Below are 19,865 nucleotides of genomic sequence, written 5' to 3' on the forward strand. Positions count from 1 at the left end.
AACTTGATCAGTTTAATAAGCTACTTTCTCATTATAAAGTTTGATTCGAAAGGTAATTTTATCAGTTTCATTAATAAAAGAATAATCTTTTCTTGATTTCTTGGCAACATGTACATGTAAGGTTTATTGCTGTTTCAAATTTGGGAAAAAGTTGGCGAAATACCTGATAAGTGATACATATCGAAGTGTGAACTCTCAATACACGGCTTGGTAACCTCGCTGAAGGCCAGCTCGTATCGCCGCCAGCACTGCTCGCCGCAATTTCAACTGCGTGTCAAGGGAAAGGTTTATCGCCTCTTTTAGGAAGTTTCCGTCATCTTCTAGGCTATTATCTTCGAAAACAGCTCAAAGAAATGCCTGTTTCGCAAATTGTTTACTCCGAAAAGTATTCGGATGATAAATACGAGTACAGGTAAGCATCGATCTTGAGTGTTGTGTTGCATGTTCGTTTGGCGTGACTTTGAAAAGCACGTCATTGAGCTAAGCTCTATAGTAACAGAAACATTATTTATGAGAAAATTACATGTAAGTATCTGAATTGTTCTTGGATTGTTAGAGTATTGCAGATTGCTCGTCAGCAAATATCACCATGGTTGTGTGGAGTGCACGTGTGGAGTCGGTGCCTACTAATACCGAAGTATTTTTGCGCGGTTTATGACTATGTAAATTCAAAAAGAAAATTGGGGGTAAACATGTGTTTTTTAGAGATAATTAGCAACAATTATTCTAAAAAGCAGTAAAATACAAAGCAATGTATGATGTTTTTCTCCAAATTGAAGCTTTATTATCTCTGAAAAATGCGCGGTTACCCCCAATTTTCTTTTTGGATACCAAAACCACTTGCTGAGTTTTGCTTTCCCCGAATAGTTTTAAACCACAAAAGATATCCCTGTATTAGTAGGCACCACCCATAGAAAACCTGAGTATCTCGAGATGCGCAGAATGTATGCGCAGTAACAATAGTAGGCACCGTCCTTAAATGGTTGAATCGCTTATAAAAACCTTTGGGGCGAGGGTAGATTTCAATAAGATTGCAAGGAAGAGTTTTGAGCTTTATCTTGGAATCCATTAGGGACATGTTACAAGACAGTCCTTGTTGGGTGGACATCCCCTCTTTATATGAAAAAATTGTGTTTAAGTGTCTATCCGACCTACAGCTTTTTGCCCATGCATCATGCTGCATAAATTATTATTATTATTATTATTATTATTATTATTATTATTATTATTATTATTATTATTATTATTATTATTATTATCCCATCTGGGGCTCAGATTTTTTCTGTGTCCTCTTATGGTCAATTCTTTGCATCTCCCTGTATTTTCCTTTATAATATCATGCTGTGAGATAGGTTGGTTGTTTGGAGGCTCCTTCATAGGTGAGACATTTCTTGCAATAAATAATAATGTGAATGCGTGATGCAGTTAAGCCTTAATGTGTTGCTTATGATGGACCGCGTCTCGTTAGTCCAACCCACAAAAATGACCCTTGCTCGCCAATGAATCCTCAGTAGCTCAGGTTAGAGCATCAGATCTAGAACACAGAGGGTCGTGGGTTCGAATCCCATCTGGGGCTCAGATTTTTTCTGTGTCCTTATATGGTCGATTCTTTACATCTCCCTGTTTTTTTCCTTTATTATTATTATTATTAGTAGTATTATTATTAGTATTTAAACAATATTTTATTATCACTGAAAAATGCATGGTTACCTCCAATTTTCTTTTTGGATACCAAGAGCACTTGCTGAGCTCTGCTTTCTCTGCATAGTTTTAAAAAGCGCAAAAATATCCCTGTATTAATTAGTGAGCACTACCAATAGGAAACCCGAGTATCTTGAGATGTGCAGAACATATAGCAGAGTTTATACATCGAATTTTTGAATCGTAAAGCAAAGAGAAATGACCCAAATTTTCAATGTCGCATCATGTGTTCTGCTCTCACAAACTCTCCCTCTACTACAAAATAGAAACAAGCCAATAAAAGTGCATTAATCTTTTGTCCCTTCCAGATGCTTTCTTTTCAGTGCACACAACCACTGTTACAAGTTTCTTTCTTGTGGTGCAAATTGAATTGAATGGGTACTTTTAGCAGTTTTATTTATAGAAGAATAACCTTTTCTTGATTCCTTTGGCACACATAAGATCTATTGGTGTTTCAAATTAGGGAAAAAATCTCTGAAATATACAGAATTTTGGCCTCAAGAAACAGAGACAAAGTGTCACATCGTGTGCAAACTGATGTCCACCCTTACAGGCAGATTTTCTAGTCTCACCAGTCTACTTCTCGTCATAATCCAAGATCACAGCAAGGCATTTCGAAAAGAAAATACTGAGGGTTCGCCTGCCTCAAAAAAATGCCTGCACTGTAGGCTACCTGGTAACTTGTTTCAAGTTTTTGCACCGATGTTTTGTACCCATACTGTACGTTTTCCTTTTTCTTCTGTCAGGCATGTGATCCTACCAAAAGAGTTAACTGAGCTTGTTCCCAGGACCCACTTGATGACAGAAAGTGAGTGGCGTAACCTTGGAGTACAACAGTCCCCAGGATGGATTCATTATTTGATCCATGAACCTGGTAAGATGGCATTTTCAGTGTTTCCAAACAAAATTGTAAAGCAAGGTACCTTCCCTCCCCCCCATCCTTACAAAAAAGTTATCTTCTAAGTGTGATATACCCTGCAATAGATACAAGGTAGTCTTACCTGCAATACAGGCATATCATTATGGTCAAGTGCTATAGCCGCCATCTTGGATGTTAAAACCAGAAGATTGGGGAGAGGAGAAAGTGTGACCAATGGGGTGGGTATTAGCCTGAAAGGAAAAGGAGGGGAGAGAGAGAGGGGGGCCTCCCCACCTCCTTACCCCAGCTCCCCAAGATTTTGAAAATCCAACATGGCAGCTATGACTAGCCAAGATTCTGGCTCTTGCACGCTGCCCGAAAATGCTTGCATTGCAGGATAAAATGTAGTCTTGCATTTTTGGGAGTGTCTGTGTACGTTGTGGCAATCTTCGGGAAAAATCAATTGAATTGGATTCTTTGTCCTGACATCACACATTCTATATCTAAACAAGCATGAAATGGCCACTATAGGGTATGACACAACAGCAAACTTTTTTCTTGAGACTTGTTTCACAAGTTTTGGTGAGACAAGTTGCTCACAAATATTGTCTAGAGTCATGCACCTATCATCAGCCATTCCCTGAGAGGGGACCTCAGGCAAGGAAGGGAAGTTTGTAAAGTTCCGTCTCATGCCCTATCAACACCAATGCGTTTTAAAAAGTATCTGTTAAGTTTTAATCGCGGCAAAGACGAAGCAAATATTTGTGTCCACACTAGCGTTTTTGAACCGTTTTCACCTGTCCACACTAAAACGCTCAAAAACGAGGAAAACTACTGGGACTTGGGATTGCGCATAATATGACATGGTCTTGTCAACATATTATGTTAACAAGACCATGTCATAAGACCATCCGCCATCTTGGATAGATGCTCCAATTTGGACTGGAACCGATGGCATGTGATGCTTTTTACGTGACCGTTTTCAAAAGTCTCCGTTTTCACCTGCCCATACTAGAAACGGAGCGTTTTCAAAAAGATGGGTTTTCAAACGTCTCCACTTATGAAACCCTTTTCGAAAGTCTCCATTTTCATCCCCATTTTGGGGCGTTTTAGTGTGGATGGTAGGCAAAAACGTCTTAAAAAGAGGATATGTTTTCAAATGAAAATGCATTAGTGTGGATGGGGCCTCAAAAGTTCCCAATTTCCCACACATGGAAGGGGACGTAGAGCATTCTTGGCTCAAAAACTCATTAAGGCTGAATCAAAGTGAGTGACTTCCATGGGACCAGGTCACTTCAGTGGTAATTTTGCCAATTATAGCCTGGTGTAGAATTCTAACAACAGATCTTATGAACTATTTTATTAACAGCAAATTGATAATGAATTCTGTGCGATTTTAGTAAACAGCAACACAGCAGTCCATTTTTGAAAATTCAGTATTTGTTGATTTCATGGAGGATACAGATTTTGTTTTCTCTTCTTTTTTTTTGATAGAGCCACATGTGCTGTTGTTTAAAAGACCTGTTAATTAGTGCTGTTGAACTGGTGTGCAGAGACTTTATCTTCAGTGGATGGTTACATACCAAGGAGAGATACTAACTTAGCATACATGTAATCGGAGGCAAAGAGGCCATGGAACAACAAAATTGTGTACAATATTTTTTTCTTACATGTACTTGCCAATCGTTTTGAAATGAACGTGAATTGATCCTTTTTCCAGTCGAAGAAAGTGGGAGCCACATTTTTACAATACAGTATACAAAATAGGCCATTTACAAGTTGCTTTGGACCTTATTGTGAAAGCAAGGGGCTAAGGGCAAAGTTTTTATTATGAAAATTAGTTTTCAAATGCAAACAAAACCAATTTTCATATGAAAAGCATTGCACTTAGCCTCTATTTCATAATGAGGTTCACAGCAACTCGAAAATGGTCCATGTGACCATTTCTAATTTATAATTATACATACTTGATGGTTACTTAGGCAATTAGAATACAGTAATAGCTAAGAGGGTCAACATTTACCAGTTAAATCTTCCAGATCTCTTCAGTTTACGCGAAGTTTAACTGTTTTAAAAAATGATTATTACACAAACTATTTGTTGTTGGATCCCCATACAGACACTGTAATTCGCGCCGTTTTCACATTTTCAAAATGGCGGCCGAGTCACTTGGAGGTATTTATCTTACGTGTTTCTTCATCCGAGCTGACAAACCACCCAAAGCGAAGTTTCATTTTTAAACAAGGTTTCGTAGAGCTTTATTTCATTAATAAAAGAGACGTTTTTAAATCAGTTTCAAGTGTGTGTGTGATATCTACTCTAGGGATAAAAAAAATAATTACGTTTCCCCAGTCAGGGAAGCAGGGATGGCACAGTGGTGAGAGCACTCGCCTCCCACCAATGTGGCCCGGGTTTGTTTCCCAGACTCAGCGTCATATGTGGGTTGAGTTTGTTATTGGTTCTCGTCCTTGCTCCGAGAGGTTTTTCTCCGGGTACTCCGGTTTTCCCCTTTCGTCAAAAAAACCAACATTTCCAAATTCCAATTCGATCTGTATAGTCCGTATAAGTAAAGGTCTAGATTATACATAGGTAAGTGAAATTAAACGATAAAAACGAACGTTTCGGTGTCGTCATGACGCCATTATCAAGTTCTGTATAGTGTCCCCAATTAGTGCTCTGTGCTATTAAAATACATTGCCGCTTAAATAAAGTGATATATTTTATTTTATTTAGAAAGCTTTTGAATCAAGAAAAATAATCGTGAGGGTTTTCGTTCATTCACAAAGTGCAATGTCTGATATTTTGCTAATAGCATTTAAATAATTTTAACTTTTACGTACTGATAAATGAAGAAACGTCAATCCGCGTGATGTTCAAATGATTTTTCTGATACACAAGTAGCCTTGAAATCTGTTTGCTTTCAAAACGCTGATGAATTTTTGCTGAGAAAAAGAAAAACTCATTTTGGTATTTTTATCTTTATTAGATAATTTAAATGATTACAATTTAAAAGAGTGAAGCCTGTAATGAAGTGGCCTAAAGTTTAAGAATTGTAAAAACGTCTTAAATGAATCAAGAAAAACTGTTATGGGAGGTTGAAATATTTATTTGTCTATTCCACGAGGGCTGGTGAACCTCTCTGACACTCCGATAGAAATATCATGGTTTACAAGCGGCGTTTGCATGGCCAGTATATCGCCTTATTTCCCTCAAGGCTGCGTTGGTCAAGCCGTGTTTATCTGGTTTCTGAAAAGTAAAAAAGAAAGAGAAATTGGTGTATTGAGCTAGCATATAGAGCAGTTTTCAATTGGGTGTCGTAAAACCAAAGTTAGTAGTAACAGGCCACTTCCGAAGTGAACCTCATTATGAAAGCGAGGGAGGCTAGCTGCAAAGCTTTTAATACGAATTAAATTTGTCTGGATATGAATGAAAACTACATTTTCATAATAAAAACTTTGCACTTACCCTCGCTTTCATAATGAGGCGCACAACAACTCGGAAATGGCCTATTACGCTGGCCAATCAGAACAGACGTAAACAGCGCAAAGAACCAATCAGAACTCGACGCACCAAACGTTAACGGCTCCAAGCGCGGGAAAATGCATGCCCGCAAGTCATGATTACTTTGTGTTTTGCTCCTCATAGCTGCTCCTCATTGGTTAAAAAGTTACACGAGTTTTGCTAACCAATCAGTGCGTAGTAAAGGAAAATCAATTTTTTTTCGACATTCGATTAAAATCTACTCGTATATTAAGTACTTGCGGTGTTTTAACTGCTAGCTGAATGGCAACGGGGCCTAGCTCATAGAGCGTTTTCATTCAGTCTCCAGAGATTAGAATGACAAAAGGCATGACAGTCAAATTTAACACGAACGTGGTGGTTGTGACGTCAAGAGAAAACGTTCCAGCGGGAATTCGAGCCTGTATGATTCGTACTGATGTCGAATTTTAAAACAGTATCGTCAAAACACAGTCACAAGAGTTGTAAGGAACCAGGATTAATATGTACTAGTTTGAAAGTCTCAATGACATCATGTTATGAACAACTGTTAATTTGAAAGCTACATCTCCCCAAGACGGTATTTTTGCCATGGGCCAGGCAGTTCTGGCAACCTTGCAAAGTGAGGAGCTTGGAGGTTTGCATTGACAAGGCGTTTGTGACACGGATGGCTAACTGCAACTTCTAATTTTGACGGAAAGATGACGCGGAGATTGGAATTTTCGGTAAGTACCGTATTTAATATCATATTTGGGCACAGAGAAGGGGGAGGGTATTATAATTGGGGATTTACAACACATAAATCGACTCAAGCTTTCATTTGAACGAGTGTTTTATAGAGACACGATTATACGATTTGGAGAGCAAGAATGTTGGAACCCCATCTAAAGACTGACAATTTTTCCATGGTTGCTTCAAGTTCTTGCAAAATTCTGCCATTTTTCTCTTTAGTTCTATAGAGACACGGATAAAATGTCTTTTGTACCCATGAAAAGTTTCCATATCAAAAATGATTTTGATTAATATTTCAAATCAAAATAAGCGACAATAAAAACGAACGTTTCGAAGTCTTCTTGAAGCCAAGGGTCGTTAAAAATCTCCCACATGTAATTGACAATTATTCCACGAGCGCACGTTGGATACTAGATGATAGATATCCAACATCCAAAGAACGTCGATGTTAAAAGGTATCATAAGTATTGCTCCCCTATGTTACGATTTATACTAAGTATTGAATTTTCGCAGAAGTAGAGCAGATATTAAACATTTCAAGACAATGACACAACGTTTGAGTTTAGAAGACATATTTCGAACTTCAGCATCCATCGTCAGTTGAAGGATGTTTGCGAATTTGTAACAAATTTGTAAACATCCGTGAATCAATCAATCAATCAATCAATATGTTTAATGTTGTCAGTACGCTTAGCTAAAAAAGCTAGTTTACAGGTACGCCACGGAAAAAAAAAGAAATTATAAGAGCCTTTTGAAGGAAAGTGAAATGACGATAGATTTGACTGAAGTATCCGAAACACGCCTTTTAAACTCACACGTTGTGTCGTTGTTTTGAAATGTTTACAGAATGTTTAGAAACAATAGTTAGGATTCTAAAAAATCCTAAGTATTGTTTGTAAACATTCTATATCCAGACAATCTGTAAGGAAAATCATATTCTGATATGAGTTACGAATCCGATCCCCTGTTTCTACTAGAAGCAAATTAAAAAGAAAACAAAACGTCCGTCGGTCCGTAAGTCGTCGGTAAATTGATTTTTTAAAGTATACCTCGCCATTTCCTTGCCGCACATTCACCACATTTCTTTCCGCTGACAAACGAGGGAGACCTGGAGGAACTGAAAACGAGATAAAGATAGAAAAAAGAGACAAAAATTAGTCCTTTAGTCCGATTGATCCGAAACTCTTTTTATTTACATTTAAATAGCTTAATTCGGCATATCATAACTGCTATAAAATAAATTAACTCTTCTTAGACGAGAAAATCGTCTCGAAAAGAAAGCAGCCATCTCGATTGTGTGAAATCTCTTGAGGTATGAAAAGATAGTTGTGTTATTCCAGAACAATTTTTGTATCTGCAAAGAAATCTCCTGCTCTAGCACTGAATGTGAACAGAGACGGCAAAAAATAAACAAAACTGAGCAAAACAGCCCATAATTATCCAAGAAATACCAGATAAATTCCGTCATGTACATGTCTCGATCCAGGGTTCCGGTTGTTCAAAGAGCGGATAATTTTATCCACTGGATAGGTCGCTATGCGGCAAATGAATGTGTACAACAATTTCCCTATAGCCCTATAATTTATGTATAGAGTAGAAGCTTATGTCTAATTTAAGTATGGGATTGTGTGGAAAACTTGCCAGAAGTGTTGTTTATCCACTGGATAAAGTTATCCGCTCTTTGAACAACTGTGGCCTGACTTTATAGTGTACCAATCCGGATACCTCTTCAATTTAAAATTTCCTCATTTCAAAGACTGGAAATTGGCAGCAGTGCTCCGGCTCAAAAATCGCTCTAAAATCAGTATTTAATTTTCATGTGTGTGGCAAAATTTATCCAGTACATGTGGTTTGGGGGCCATCATTGTTTTCACTGTGTTTCTGTTATAAATACGTGAACTCTGATTTGCTTAGTCTTCCTTTGGTCTAATCACCTATAAACAACGATCACACCCGCTGTCCCTTAAAGACAATTGCCTTTTTCATGTACTAACTCTGTCAGTTTTTGCAACTGCATCATTCAGTTGTCGTATTTAATACAGCTTCTTTCCACTTACTTATCCCAACAGCTGGCCCATCTGGCTCGGGTCGATAAGGACGATGGGTGGGCCACTTCGTTCCTCCTCCCAATGTATACTGGGAAGGGTTCCTGTAGCTAAAGCGTGATGTGGACTGGAGACTATATTGAATAGTAGGTGGGCCTCCTGTTGACGTGAACAAGACGAAGGTTAATTAGTGAAGTGGTCAAAACTACGTACTATAATCTAACAGGACCCACCAAACAACAAAATTTGATAACCTCAAAACTGAGATGGTGTCTTTTATTGCATAGCCACCCCTCTATCCAGCAATAAAAAATGATAATGAGATTTAAACCTCACTTTTCTTGTTTATCTAGCAATGCTAACTCTTGCTAGCTGAATATTTCTGTGTCAACTCAAATTTTAAAGCCAATAAAATTTTGTCGGTAATTATAATGTCCAAGAGATGGGGTGGTGTCTTTGATAACCCCATACCCCAGACAAGGTGGTTCCTCTTCGAACAAACTTGCTATGACCAGTTCCCTTAAAATACAATATCTTTAAAGTGCATGTCAAGGACAGTACGAGATATTGGTGGGCGAAGTCCATCCCCCTAAAATTGTTCCTTTCCCATTAGAGAAACTGCTTTAAGACGCAGTCGGTCAGTTTTTTATTGCGCATGTCTTTTCTTTTCGAGCATGCGTGCTCTTCCAAAAGTAATCAAATAGGCCATTTCCGAGTTGCTTTGAAAAGCGACGCTAAATGCAACGTTTTTGTTATGAAAATTAGTAGTTTTCATTCATATGTAACAAGCTAATTTTTATATGAAAAGTTTTGCACTTAGCCTCGCTTTCATAGTGAGGTTCACAGCAACTCGGAAATTGCCTATTGAAGTGTTGTCAAACTTCAGTTGATCACTAAGAAATACCTCTCTCTTCATACGGTGATACTTGTGATGTTGAGCCGCAAGAGAAATTTGTTGAATCTGTTGGAAGATATTCATAATGTTCAAAAGTGATTTAAAATTCCATGACATACTTTTAGCTGTAAATAAAATTATTGGAGATTCTTGCAGCTTATGAAACAAATCTTAACATAGACTGCCTGAGACTTGGCACATCAATGCTTCCGCTTTCATAACTTTTAAAAGTTCTTAACTGGAAACAAAAGAAAGAGACCCCAGTCAATAAGCCTGTCGAGGGCGTTGAAAATAGAGGTGCAGGAATTATATAACAAATGTTTCCTTTCTGTGAAATCATGATTTCTTTATTTAAAATATGAACGGGCTTAACTCGCCCAAAATCTAAAAGAGGGTATCTTCAAAAAACATTAAAGTGCAAAACCAACATTTACCGGAGATCTCTCTGTTAAAATTGCATGAAAGCAGCCTCACTATGTCAGTATTTTGTGAGTTTTTCTGGATACAAAAAATGGAAAAAATCTAACGAGTGCATTTTTCTAAAAATTAAGAAAAACCGTTATTTGTGGACGATTAATGTCTTGCTGCGTTGCCATGGCAACGATACCTTGCTCATCAAGAAGTATACTTCTTAGTTAATATTGCACCATGCTAATTTCGGGTACTCTGAAGTACGTGGTTTTCAAATGTTTACTAACACCTGTATGCTGGAAAACTGTGTTCGGCCACCTTACGTGGGCGCCCAATTGGAAATTTCGCGTCGAGTAGATGTTATAGTTTATTCACGCGAAGTAGTTCCTGACAACGTCGTTTTTTATATTCACGGCAATAATTCATGTTTATTTCTGTGTATATCAACGTTACTTTTAGCCGAACTAAACTCACCCAGATGTCCTACAAGTGTTGGATATCGCGTTCGAGTGTGGCGAAAGTCTGGGTTCCAGATAGCGTAAGGCTGCAAAGACAAAATTAGGTCCGAAAATTATCACGAGACATTATTGCTAAGTGCAAATCGGAAAGCATACAGATGTGAAACACGTAAAGCTATCGTAACGACCAGTTTTGTAGCAGACTGTCTTGAAACTTAAACTAGTATCAGTACAAAACTTTAAACGCTGGGAAGAAAACGTCGCAATACAACAACAAAAGGTGGAGGCAAAGACAATTTCAGGCCACAGAAATTAGCGGGTACTTATTTTCTTTGAACAGCTATTCAACACAAAAGTCTTGTTCTGAGAGTAATGTGAAATAGATGAAAGAAAACAAACAAAAATTGATTACAACAATAACGAAATCGTTTGCAAAACCTTGAGGTTGCTACTACTACTACTACTACTACTACTACTACTACTACTACTACTACTACTACTACTACTACTACTACTACTACTACTATAATAATAATAATAATAATAATAATAATAATAATAATAATAATAAGTAATTGTAATAGGACTGAGTGGAGTACAATTCAGGGAGTAATCGGGCGAGTAATTTCAGGTCAAATCGGACAGTTTTGGAGTTACATAGCAAAATTAAGCTATAAATATGGGCTGTTAAGAACCAATATATTCAAGCATTTTGTTATTGACAGAATTATAATAATAATAACAGCAAATAAATTGGTAGGAAACCTTGAGGTTGGTATCACAACCCCGCGGGGCTCGTGCTGAAAAAAACACAACAAAAACTCGGCCAAGTACTTCCACTGCACGACGCTTCGTGCCTTAAATGACAACTCATTAGTGAAAGCTATATGTTGGACGGGAAGCCGCACTTTGTACCGAATTTTTGTTAAACCAGTTAAAGAGCTCAACCAAAAAAAAGCAAACACTCGTAACAATTTCGGTCAGTTAAAACAAAAGGTAAAAAAAACAATCGTGAGTTAACTCCCGTACCTGAGCATTTGAATGTAATGGACTCTGATAAACCAGCCCCAATGGCTGAGGGTTATGACGGCGGGTTGGGGAAAGGACGCGTGACTGAAGATCACGTGGTTTAGTTTGCACTTGTCCGTAGTGAATAAGCGTGGTTGTTTTGCGTCTTCTATTTGGAAGCAGCGCCACAGGCGACATTTTGAGAGTTAACGTTTTTCAGCTAACTGAGGCGCGCAGATTTGCGCGCGGGTATATTGTTATGAAACAGTGCGATATATTACGTCATAAATACAGTTTAAAATTAGAAACTTAATTTCATTATTGCGCGTTTTATTACATTTAGGTGATCTTCTAGCAATTCAAACAACGACATCTATTTGTAGCAAACGTATTTAGTTGACGCATCTGTCGGTTCAAAGAACAATCTTGTACTGTTTTCAACGATATAAAATTCCTATATACGCGAGCGAATACAACAAGCATACTACAAAATGCACCATAATTTAAACAGTTTTCTCAAGTTTTTCCTAATGATTAAGTTTTAATATAAAGCCGTTGTCTGAGTTAATCTCAGCTGAATGCAATGACGAACCAATTTATTTTGAACATTTAGCGGGGTCTGAGGGTGGAGAACGCTTTTTTAGCGATATTTGTATAATTTGTGCTGAGTTTCGTCAATAAAACACGAGTCGTGTTTGGAAAAATGACAAAACTTCCAGAAGTGGAGTAATGGAATTTGAAATTTGTACAGCACTGTTAATGTGCGTTTTGAAGCAATATTAAGGAAAGAGAGAAAACATGCATTAGGACAGCAATATTAAGGAAAGAGAGAAAATATGCATTAGGACAGCAATATTAAGGAAAGAGAGAAAATATGCATTAGGACAGCAATATTAAGGAAAGAGAGAAAATATGCATTAGGACAGCAATATTAAGGAAAGAGAGAAAATATGCATTAGGACTAAAAGTCGTATACACAAATTAATGACATTAATGACATGGACTAGCGTCCTTTCTAGTTGCTCCTAGACAGGAAACGACCTCACCCAGATTTGTGGATACTCCGATGTGTTCATATATGAAGGCAAGCTGACCCAGTTCAGAGAGCTCTCGTTACTGACGTACGCGTGAACGTTTATGTAAATCACAACAGGGAAAACAGCTTTCGTCTGCGGAAAAAAATGAACCAGGCTCAACCTTTTCCGCAACGCAAGCCGGGTATACGTTTTATTAACCGCGGAGGTATATCCCCTGTTGTAAGTGCCCCGGCCCCATCCTCCCTGTCCAAACGTTCACAAACTTGTTAAACTCCCAATAACCATACCTTAGGTTACATCAAAGTTAATAAAGGCCAAGCCAAACAAGTTTCTTTGTTATATTTTTTTGTTATCATTTTGGCCTTGACCGTGTACAAACCACAAAAGATTTTGAAATCTGTTGACACTGGCCAATAGCAACGTTCCTTTTAACCTATTCATCTGTAGTGTGAACGTTAAAACAAAGGATTGTGTACAGTCGCGGCCCTTCCAACCTAAATTGCAGCACCATTGTTATCAACTTTGAACATGGCAAGGTTTCATAACCAGTCCCTCAATTAACTATGGTTACATGAATTAGTATTGCACAAATCTTCTTTCAATTTCTTTGTTTTAGCAATAGCAGAGGTTTACAGTAATGTGGGTAATGATAGATACAGCCAGGGAGATCTCAGCAACGCTATTCACTTCTACACGGAGGGAATTAACGTCAACCGCAAGGATGGAGAACTGAAGGCCGAACTGTACAGCAACAGGGAGGAGGCATATTTTTCTCTTGGTGAGAAGTTTAATTTTTATTTTCATTTTCTTGCTTAGCTAACGTGATTTAATTCACCATTTTTAAAAAGTGCTTTAAATTGAACTCTCGTCAATGTAAAATACTTCTCCTCTCATTTTCGGTCTGTATTTATTTTCCAACAGGAAATTACTAATGATTCACTGAACTATACAAATATTGCTACTGACTAACAACCAAGTTTTGTCAAAGCGATCATCAGAGGTAATATTAATTCTTAAAAACAGTGAAAACTAAATGCATTGCAAGACGTAAAATGTGCTACATGGCTTTCTATAAAGAATTTTTTCCATCTTAAACTTCGAGGAAAAAATGACAACAGTCTCCGTCGTGACTTATCCGGTAAAAAAACTTCCAGGTCCCTAGGGTATCTCCTGTCGACACATTGTTTAAATTCACAGCCTCCTTGTGGCGCGGTTTTAACTCCGAGAACCTTAATTTCGATCGCGTATTAAAATCGAGAATAACTTTAAATCACATTTTTCTGCTTGTTTAGGCTTACTTGCGATGTCTAGTTTTGAGAAAAAAAGGAATTGGCTAAGGGTGATAGGTTTAAGAGGGGTAACTGTTGCTATGGTAACCTATTAAATAAAAAAATACCATAACCTATAAGTTACAAAAGATTAGGCATTTTTGATGTTATTATTTTAGTATCAACTGATAAAGAGTAATGATTCATCAAATTATAAATGCTGGGAAGTGCTGGAAACCGTTGTGCGCCACCTTAACGTTTTACTGACAGAGTGAAACGGCTGCTAGGAAAGAAACAGGCAGCAATTCAACGAATTAGATTCGTACTAAGTGAATGCAGGAGACCGTGGTGGGAGTCCATACTGGCGCGCCATATTTTCACATAGTACTTTATACCTTGCTTTTATACATTGAGGAAAGAAACTTCGTATTGCTTGAACTGAGAAGGTGTTTAACGCTATGATAAATTCATCGTCCTGTTCTATTCAGTATTCATAATGGTGGTCTTGATATACTTGATACCAACTCTTTCTCTTTTATCCGTTTTATAAATCTGGAGAGTAAGGCCTTGGCTGAGCATCAGTCGCACACTGTACTTGAGCGTCTTGGAGAAGCCGCCATCGTGCACAGTGAAGCACGAACCCAACGATCTCTTCAGATTGAAAGTAAAGACAAACTTATCGGGGTAGAATTTGTCGCTTGGGGTTGGAACTTTGTTTTCGAATACCTTTTGAACAATAATGGTTGACCCAGATTTAGCCTGAATTTCAAAACAAGGAACAAATCTGTGATAGTTTCCTTTATCAAGTGTTTTGAATCCAATGAAGATGGTTCCGTCTGACAGACCATAGGCAACATCACTGTCAACTGATTGTCCGATGTTGACGTCGTTAACTACTGTTAGGGACCGTTCATTTTTTATGAGCATGGGGGGGCTGGTGGGATTTAGGGGGGGGCCACGAGAAAAAAAATGGCACTAAAGGGGGGGGGCTACCAAAAAAAAATGAGTGAAAGAGGGGGGGGGGTCACCAGAAATAATTGGCTAGTAGGGGAAATTGAAAGTGGCTCAACACAGAAACAGATGAAGAAATTGAATATTATTTCAATTTTATTTAATGCGATTTTCCTAACCACTTTTAATTTGTTTTACATACTGAGGTCGAAATCTGCATTTTATATTAAAAACAACTGAGGAAATGAAGCATATCTGTTGGAAAAGCAATAATGAATATAAACTGAGGTAGACACCTATGTTTGTACAAGTTCAAATTAATATAAAAACGTATCAGTCTCACTATTGAATCATCCTTGGGGGAGTAGTTTTCTACAAAGTGGTTGTACTCTGAACTATATCAATAGATTGTTTAACGTTCTTTTTAATAGTACTCACTTTTATAAAGACTGTTGATTAGTAAATTATTTGAACCCAGGAGTATCAGTAGACTCAGTAGTATGCCTAGTGTGAACATCCAGATTAGTTTTAATAATAGAACTGTTGTTGGTGACTTCAGTTGACGGTAAATCTGAGCCGTAAGCCATCTTCAGAAAAGCTTGAAACTGTCATTTTTAATAGCAGTACTTTAATATCCAGGCGCGTAGGAGGGGGGGTTCGAGGGGTTCGAACGAACCCCCTTTACAGATCAGTAATGGCGGAAGAGAAAGCACTTAATGAGGAGGTTGAACAATTACATGAGGTGTACCATGCGAGAGAGTAGAATGTCTGCCCTGGTTCTAATGCATATCAAATATGATATGCCTGTCAATTTTGACGAGATAGTCAATTTGTTCGAAGGCCTACACCCGAGAATGATGCAGTTTACCAGCTTGGTGTATGACTATCAGTAGATCGAATAGCTATCAGAACTCGACAGGGCGCGGAATGTACATTGAACTTTCTTGTTTAAGTTGAAACAATTATGCCGTAGGAATGATGTATATAGCTCAAAAAGCTGCTGTAAAACAAATTTGTGATTTGCCTAAAATGGGTCTCAAAATGCAGGAAATGAGGTTTCTGGGAACCTAGATTTTCAAAAATTTCAGGGGGAGCATGCCCCCGGACCCCCCTAGTAAGCAAGATTTGGGGCTCAACGAACACCCCTATCTAACCCCTACCTACGCGACTGATATCTGTGCGTCCGCTGTTTTTTTCTGTTTAATATGACTCGTAATCGTTGATTGGTATGCTTTGATCCGTATTTTGTCAGTCAGATCTGTACGTGTATTAATTGTTTCTACTCGAAGGGGAGTAATTTCACGTTAACCATTTGCTTGATTAATTTTTATAGTTTCTTTGAGAATCTAAATGGAAATTTAGGGTTTGTCGTTGCCGTAAACGTGTTGCTATCTATAAAACGTTTTTTTAAACAAGAGAAATCTTTACCTAAGTAGAGAACGGTTACTTGTTAATAGTACTGTAAAGAAATCACAGTAACAATTACGTTTATCTTTGATATAAACAGCACATAAGCGTCTTGTTAAAGTTAGGAGTATGATTTGTTTCTGATTGGGCGGGAGGGGGGGGGGTCATCAGAAAAAAATAGTTCTGCTAGGGGGGGCCATGTGGAAAAAAATTGCATGCTAGGGGGGGTCATACAGTTTCGAAGTGGCAATTAACCAAATCCCACCAGCCCCCCCATGCTCATAAAAAATGAACGGTCCCTTATTTCAACGGCCAGCGGGGTTTCATCTGTAACGGGACCAGCAGCAACCAATAGGACTTTCAATAGTAGAGCTCGATCTATTGCGCCTGCGTTAAACTTTATCTGGTGATCAGCCATGGAGTAATAACTGTCGATGTAGGATGCGTGTGTTTTGAGCCACAAAGGCGTCATGTAGTACTCCTTATTGAGTGTCACCTGGCAATTACAAAGAAAGATAGTTCGTAAATGACTGTTTCTCATTGAAAATATTTCATTTCAAGAATCTGAATGTGTATATGAGTGCATCTTGTTTTTAATTACTTATTACATTTAATTTGTGAACTTCTGATCCCAGAGAAACACTTTAAAAGACAAGACTAATGTTCCAACAAGACCTTAGGCCGTACTTTTTGAAGCTTGAAAATACGAAGTCACCGAAAGAGATTAACTTCGTTTGTGTTGTTTTCACGAAGCACCATCAGGGCTGTAAACTAGTTAACCTGAAATCTTACTAGTTCGGACGCTCTAATATTGAGCTATCCGAGCTTCCTCGAGTCTCCAATAGCTCAGTGTTAACGCATCCGAACTAAAAATAAAAATAAAAAATACGGAATATGTCGTTCGACGATGTTGAGGTGAGGCTACGTTGAGAAGAGACGACAACAACAAAAATGTACGACTTCATTTCTGTAATGTGGAAAACATTTTGATGGGACGGTCGCTCACTGGAAGTTACAGCTGTTGAAAATTAATATTTCATGTTGTCTTGATCCCAAATTAAATGCGGCCAACCATCTTATGTTCATTCCTTTTGATATATTTAATTTTGGGCATATGACGTAGCCGAGTTGTTCAGTAATTATAGCTTAGTATTTCTCTTGAGTAATATGTCTCCAACTGATTCGACTTCAACTTTATTAGGGCCAGGATGACGAAAAGAAAGAATACAGACTAAGCTACAATATCAAAGACGCAAAAATAAGGAAAGGTTTTTGGGACGACTTTTTCTTTTGCAATTAATTTTTTCTTTATCTTTAACATTTTTGTTTTTATATTAAGTTTGGTTCGTTTTGTTTTTGCCGGCTTTCGTTTCATTTAGTCGAGAAACAAATACGTCAGTCTTACAGATTGGAAGTTTAAGGCGGGTCAATTTTAACTTAGTCGCTCGTTGTCAAACAACCCAGTTATTATGCATGTATGAGTGGGTATATTTGCCGCTCGCTGTTTTCAGTTTCTCAGTAAAATTGAGTAGTTTTGTGTCAGCATTAATGGTGTTACTATTCTCATCTGTATAACAGTTTTTTCAAGAAAACATAAACGCGAATCTCGCGTTTGCCATTTGCCGCAAACTCGATTCTAATGTTACATTATTTTCAAAAATATTGGTTTTTTTTTTCAAAGTTTGATTTCTGTTCGGAGCAGAGATCACTTTTAAGCATATTTCAGTTACTCAGTCCGTGTAAGTAGTCACAATACTGTAACTTTAAAAAGTTACAGTTTTTAAAAAAAAATTATCGCCGTCTTAATATTAGGTTGTGGAATGAACAAAAGAAGAAACAAAAAAAAACCCCGAAGAATGACGCTTCGCAAATGCTTCCAACCAACTAATTTTTTCACGGTTGTAAAATGAAATTAAGGGAGAAATCTCTTATGCAAGAAACCATGTTAGTTTCGGCTTCCTTGTATGCATGCGGTTATTAAGGTTGGTGTGATATCTGATCGAGACTTTACCGACCTAATAACGTGTAAATGTAAATGTAAAATGCTATTTTAATCTTTCACCTCTTTCAATAGTATAAGAAGATTATTTTATTACCTTGAAATCAAGATTTACTCACTTAGTGAATATCCATGGAAACAACTCTCGCTGACTGAATTATCAATGTTATTGGTACGACTCAAATGGCACACTACGTTTTACACAATTTTATTACAATTTAACAGCTCACGGGGTTAAGTTTTCAACTTGATACACCGCTCAAAAAGTCCCCGTACTGTCATGAAGAAGATCTTTTACTGTTTTTCTGCCTTAAGTCTGTTAGTAATGTTTGTCTATGCTATCATTTTGAACATCCCTGCAAACAACTTCCTGGAGAGGACGAAGATAACCAAAGAATCAGCACGGCGGCCATTCGTTTTTCTTACGCAAACTGAGCAGTGTCTGTCACCTAAACTGATTCAAAATCTGGAATTGAACACCAGTTGGAGATGCCGATGTGATGTGATTGTGTTGAGTTACAAGAAAGAATGCATAGAAGACAAACCGCCCCATTTCACTTATTTGTTTGACAAAAGAACCACTTGGGGATCAGGCCGAAATTTGCTTTTCTTCCAGGCAATGGACCAAAGACCGGGTTACACCTACTATATATTTACTGATGACGATGTAGTCCTTAAGTTCAGCGATGCCTACACACCTGAAATGAAGCAGTTCACTCCAATTTACGCTTTCCAAAACTGGCTTCTTGATTTCGAACCAGCGGTCGGCGTTGTCGATTATAAGTTGCGAAATGAGGGACAGAAAGTTCGCAATAAAATGTGCACAATCTGCGGGAACTTTAACAGCTCTTCTGTATCCAATCCAACGATATTCTTTGACCCTGTTTTTAACGCGTTTCACGTTAATGCAGTTCCTCATATATTTCCGCTGGACACGCACCATGAGGGAAGAAATTGGTGGCTGACTGACAAATACGTGGCCTCCGTTGTGGAATTAAAATTCCGAGGGCAGGCTCTGCTGTTTTTCCCAGTGGCGCTGGAGAACCCGCTGCATCGTGGCTATCCGCAGTCGCCTCGAGGAACTAAAGAAGCTTGGCAAGGCTTTATTGACGACGTTCAAAAGAAGGCACCAGTTCAATACGCAAATCATAGTTTATTTGAGGAATACAGGAAAAACCCGGGTCTATATGTGAAGACGTCCCGTACCTACTGTATGAAGGTGACTCGCCATCAACCTATTGTTCCATTTGCACATTTTGCACGCGAAAAATGAGGCAAAAGGAATCAGAAACCCGAGACTGCAAAGGAGGATGAAGTGGGAGGGAAGGAAGCAGTTTTGATTTTAACATGGGCTTGATGTCCGTAGACATTAGAGAGTTTCAGAATCACGTTTTACCGCAAAAGGCAGAAATGACCACGTGACCATGTTTATCCTTCATTTGCCGCTCGCTGTTTTCAGTTTCTCAGTAAAATTGAGTAGTTTTGTGTCATCTGTGTAGCAATTTTTTCAAGGAAAAATAAACGCGAATCTCGCGTTTGCCATTTGCCACAAACTTGATTCTAATGTTTCATTATTTTCAAAAACATTGGGGTATT

At 38.0% G+C, this 19,865-nt stretch overlaps 3 protein-coding genes across 4 annotated transcripts; 2 read left to right on the forward strand and 1 right to left on the reverse strand.

Moving 5' to 3' along the window:
- Nucleotides 1–233: 233 nt before the first annotated feature.
- On the forward strand, nucleotides 234–4,853 carry LOC146449206 (cyclin-dependent kinases regulatory subunit 1-like). The gene is made up of 3 exons (XM_085101603.1): nucleotides 234–412; nucleotides 2,448–2,575; nucleotides 4,055–4,853. Exons 1-3 carry the CDS (start codon nucleotides 354–356, stop codon nucleotides 4,090–4,092), a joined length of 225 nt encoding a protein of 74 aa, XP_084957729.1. The 5' UTR covers nucleotides 234–353; the 3' UTR covers nucleotides 4,093–4,853.
- Nucleotides 4,854–5,675: 822 nt separating this feature from the next.
- On the reverse strand, nucleotides 5,676–11,883 carry LOC146449207 (uncharacterized). 2 transcript variants are annotated; one of them, XM_085101602.1, is made up of 6 exons: nucleotides 11,629–11,883; nucleotides 10,616–10,685; nucleotides 9,740–9,796; nucleotides 8,848–8,994; nucleotides 7,840–7,907; nucleotides 5,676–5,806 (listed from the first exon to the last, which is right to left on the reverse strand). In XM_085101602.1, exons 1-6 carry the CDS (start codon nucleotides 11,803–11,805, stop codon nucleotides 5,720–5,722), a joined length of 606 nt encoding a protein of 201 aa, XP_084957728.1. In that variant the 5' UTR covers nucleotides 11,806–11,883; the 3' UTR covers nucleotides 5,676–5,719. The 2 variants fall into 2 exon arrangements, with proteins under 2 accessions (XP_084957728.1, XP_084957727.1); XM_085101601.1 differs by having other exon boundaries at nucleotides 10,595–10,685.
- Nucleotides 11,884–18,534: 6,651 nt separating this feature from the next.
- LOC146449208 (uncharacterized) lies at nucleotides 18,535–19,748 on the forward strand. The gene has a single exon (XM_085101517.1). It carries the CDS (start codon nucleotides 18,550–18,552, stop codon nucleotides 19,540–19,542), a length of 993 nt encoding a protein of 330 aa, XP_084957643.1. The 5' UTR covers nucleotides 18,535–18,549; the 3' UTR covers nucleotides 19,543–19,748.
- The last annotated feature ends 117 nt before the right edge of the window (nucleotides 19,749–19,865 follow it).

This window comes from Pavona decussata, unplaced genomic scaffold (genome assembly GCF_977016875.1).
Source record: "Pavona decussata unplaced genomic scaffold, jaPavDecu1.1 SCAFFOLD_602, whole genome shotgun sequence".
NCBI lineage: Eukaryota > Metazoa > Cnidaria > Anthozoa > Scleractinia > Agariciidae > Pavona > Pavona decussata.